General features: G+C 47.0%; 1 protein-coding gene across 1 annotated transcript in view; it reads right to left on the reverse strand.

The window, feature by feature from the left end:
* Defb129 (defensin beta 129) overlaps window positions 1–1815 on the reverse strand; it is a 4945-nt gene extending 3130 nt beyond the window's left edge. The window contains exon 1 of the mRNA XM_021195135.1: window positions 1736–1815. Within this exon, the coding sequence (XP_021050794.1) occupies window positions 1736–1793 (58 nt within the window). The 5' untranslated portion in view covers window positions 1794–1815. The remainder of the gene's footprint in view (window positions 1–1735) is intronic.
* Window positions 1816–2100: the final 285 nt, after the last annotated feature.

Consider the following 2100-nt stretch of genomic DNA (forward strand, 5'->3'; position numbering starts at 1 on the left):
CACACACACACACACACACACACACACACAGATACACCACACACACATACACACCACACACATACCCCGCACACCCAGACACACCACACACAGACACACACATAGACACACCACACACACACACACACACACACACACACACAAAGAAAGACACCAAGTTAGAAAGGGACAGACAGGAGGAGTGGGAATGGAGATCAGCAAGAGTGGGAGGGGCAAGCGCGGGTAGGGAAGTAAATACAATAAAAACACACGATGTGCATATGAAGATGTCATAATGAATTCAATTATTGTATATAATTAATGTATGTCAACAAAACATAAATAATTCCCAGAGACTATTTTTGCATATATACACATTTGTTTTGTTATTTTCGTATATCTTCTCGTTGTTCTTCCAAGGACCATAGAACGACACATTAGAACCAGAACCAGTTGAACCAACTCCCCCATTACACTCGTGCCAGTTTTGAAGCTGAATGTGGTTAAGGACTTTACTCAAGGACACATAGCCTTGCCTGCCTATGTTCCCAACATAAGAACATTATAAACATCTTTGGCTCTTTCTTTTCTTTGTCTGACTCATTGTGACTCTCCTAGGTAGCTGGCTGTTTCTTGATCACATAAACAAGCCTCCATCTTCCTCCCTTTTCAAGAAGAGTGGAGCCCTGTTTTGTCATGTGCTATAGTGTGTCCCTAGACACCCTAATGGTAGTTGAAGGGTCTCCAGGGAGACAGAGTCTGAGAGGAAGTATAAGACTCTCTTGGAAAAGCTGATATGGAGACATAGACCTGCTTTTTTTCCCCCACAAAGGTAAGGATTACACTCCTTGTGCACAGAGGTACATGGAGATTAGTCCTTTGCATTAAGAGATGGTTTTGATGGGGGTGGGGAGAAGACTCAGTAGGCAAAGCACTTGCTGCGTAATCACGAGGACCTGAGATGTGGGCCCTGAAGCCCATGCAAAGCCAGATGCAGTGGTGCAAGCATCTATGACCTCAGTGTTCCTACAGTGCATTGGGAGGTGGAGACAGGAGAACCCACAGGACTATCGCTCCCACCCCCAAGGACCAGCTAGCCAGGTGTATACAGTGGCAAACAACAGAAGACTCTGCCTCAAACAGGATAGATGGCAAGGACTGACACCCGAAGCTGTCCTCTGACCTCCACATGCTTGTGCCTGTATGTTCTCGCTTTGTGTCATATACTACACTCACTGTATTCTCTCTCTCTCTCTCTCTCTCTCTCTCTCTCTCTCTCTCTCACACACACACACACACACACACACACACAGATTTTTTTTTTTTTTTTTTGGAGACACTGTTTCTCTGTGTAGCTTTGGCTGTCCTGGAACTCACTCAGGCTGGCCTCGAACTCAGAAATCTGCCTGCCTCTGCCTCCCAAGTGCTGGGATTAAAGGCAGGCGCCACCACTGCCTGGCAGACACACAGATCTTAAAAATATAAAAGATGGTTAAATCAGAAATAGAGCTCAGAAGACCTGGGCTGAGTTGCAGGCTCAGCGACAGCTTGTCAGACAGTTCCTGAATACACAATTAATACCCCACCTTCCTGTAGCATCTAGGGACTGGGTCAGCTCTCCAGCCACCTTTTATTCTTTTTTCTTTTGAGTGGGAGGAATGCCATCTTTCAGCATCTCTTAGGGGTCTCAGCACCACAGGCAGCCCAATCCTGCTTCCCTACAACCACCCTCCCTAAACCCAAGACCCCATATTACCTGATTTCACCTGAGACTGAAGCATGAGGCTGGCAAAGAGAGGAAAAAGGAGCTTCATGGCTGGATGGTAGAAAAGCCTGGGGTCTGGGCTAGTGTTCTTGAGCTCTGGCCTTTATTGGCCTCTTCATGGCCTTGGGCAATGAGCAGTGAAGTGCAGCCAAGGAGATCTGTGTGCTGCTCTGGGGAGCTGAGTTTTCTCTGATTCTGCTTGATATCAGTTCTCCAGCAAACTTCTATTGCCACAGACGGGCCTCACTTGGGTCCCTGATCTGTGTGGAACGGGTCTCTTGGTTGCAGGTGAGCGAGGATTCGGCGAATGAGTGACAGACAGTTTGACATGAGAGAGTGTAAAACTGAATGCATTC

This window comes from Mus pahari, chromosome 3 (assembly GCF_900095145.1).
Source record: "Mus pahari chromosome 3, PAHARI_EIJ_v1.1, whole genome shotgun sequence".
In the NCBI taxonomy this organism is placed as follows: Eukaryota; Metazoa; Chordata; class Mammalia; order Rodentia; family Muridae; genus Mus; species Mus pahari.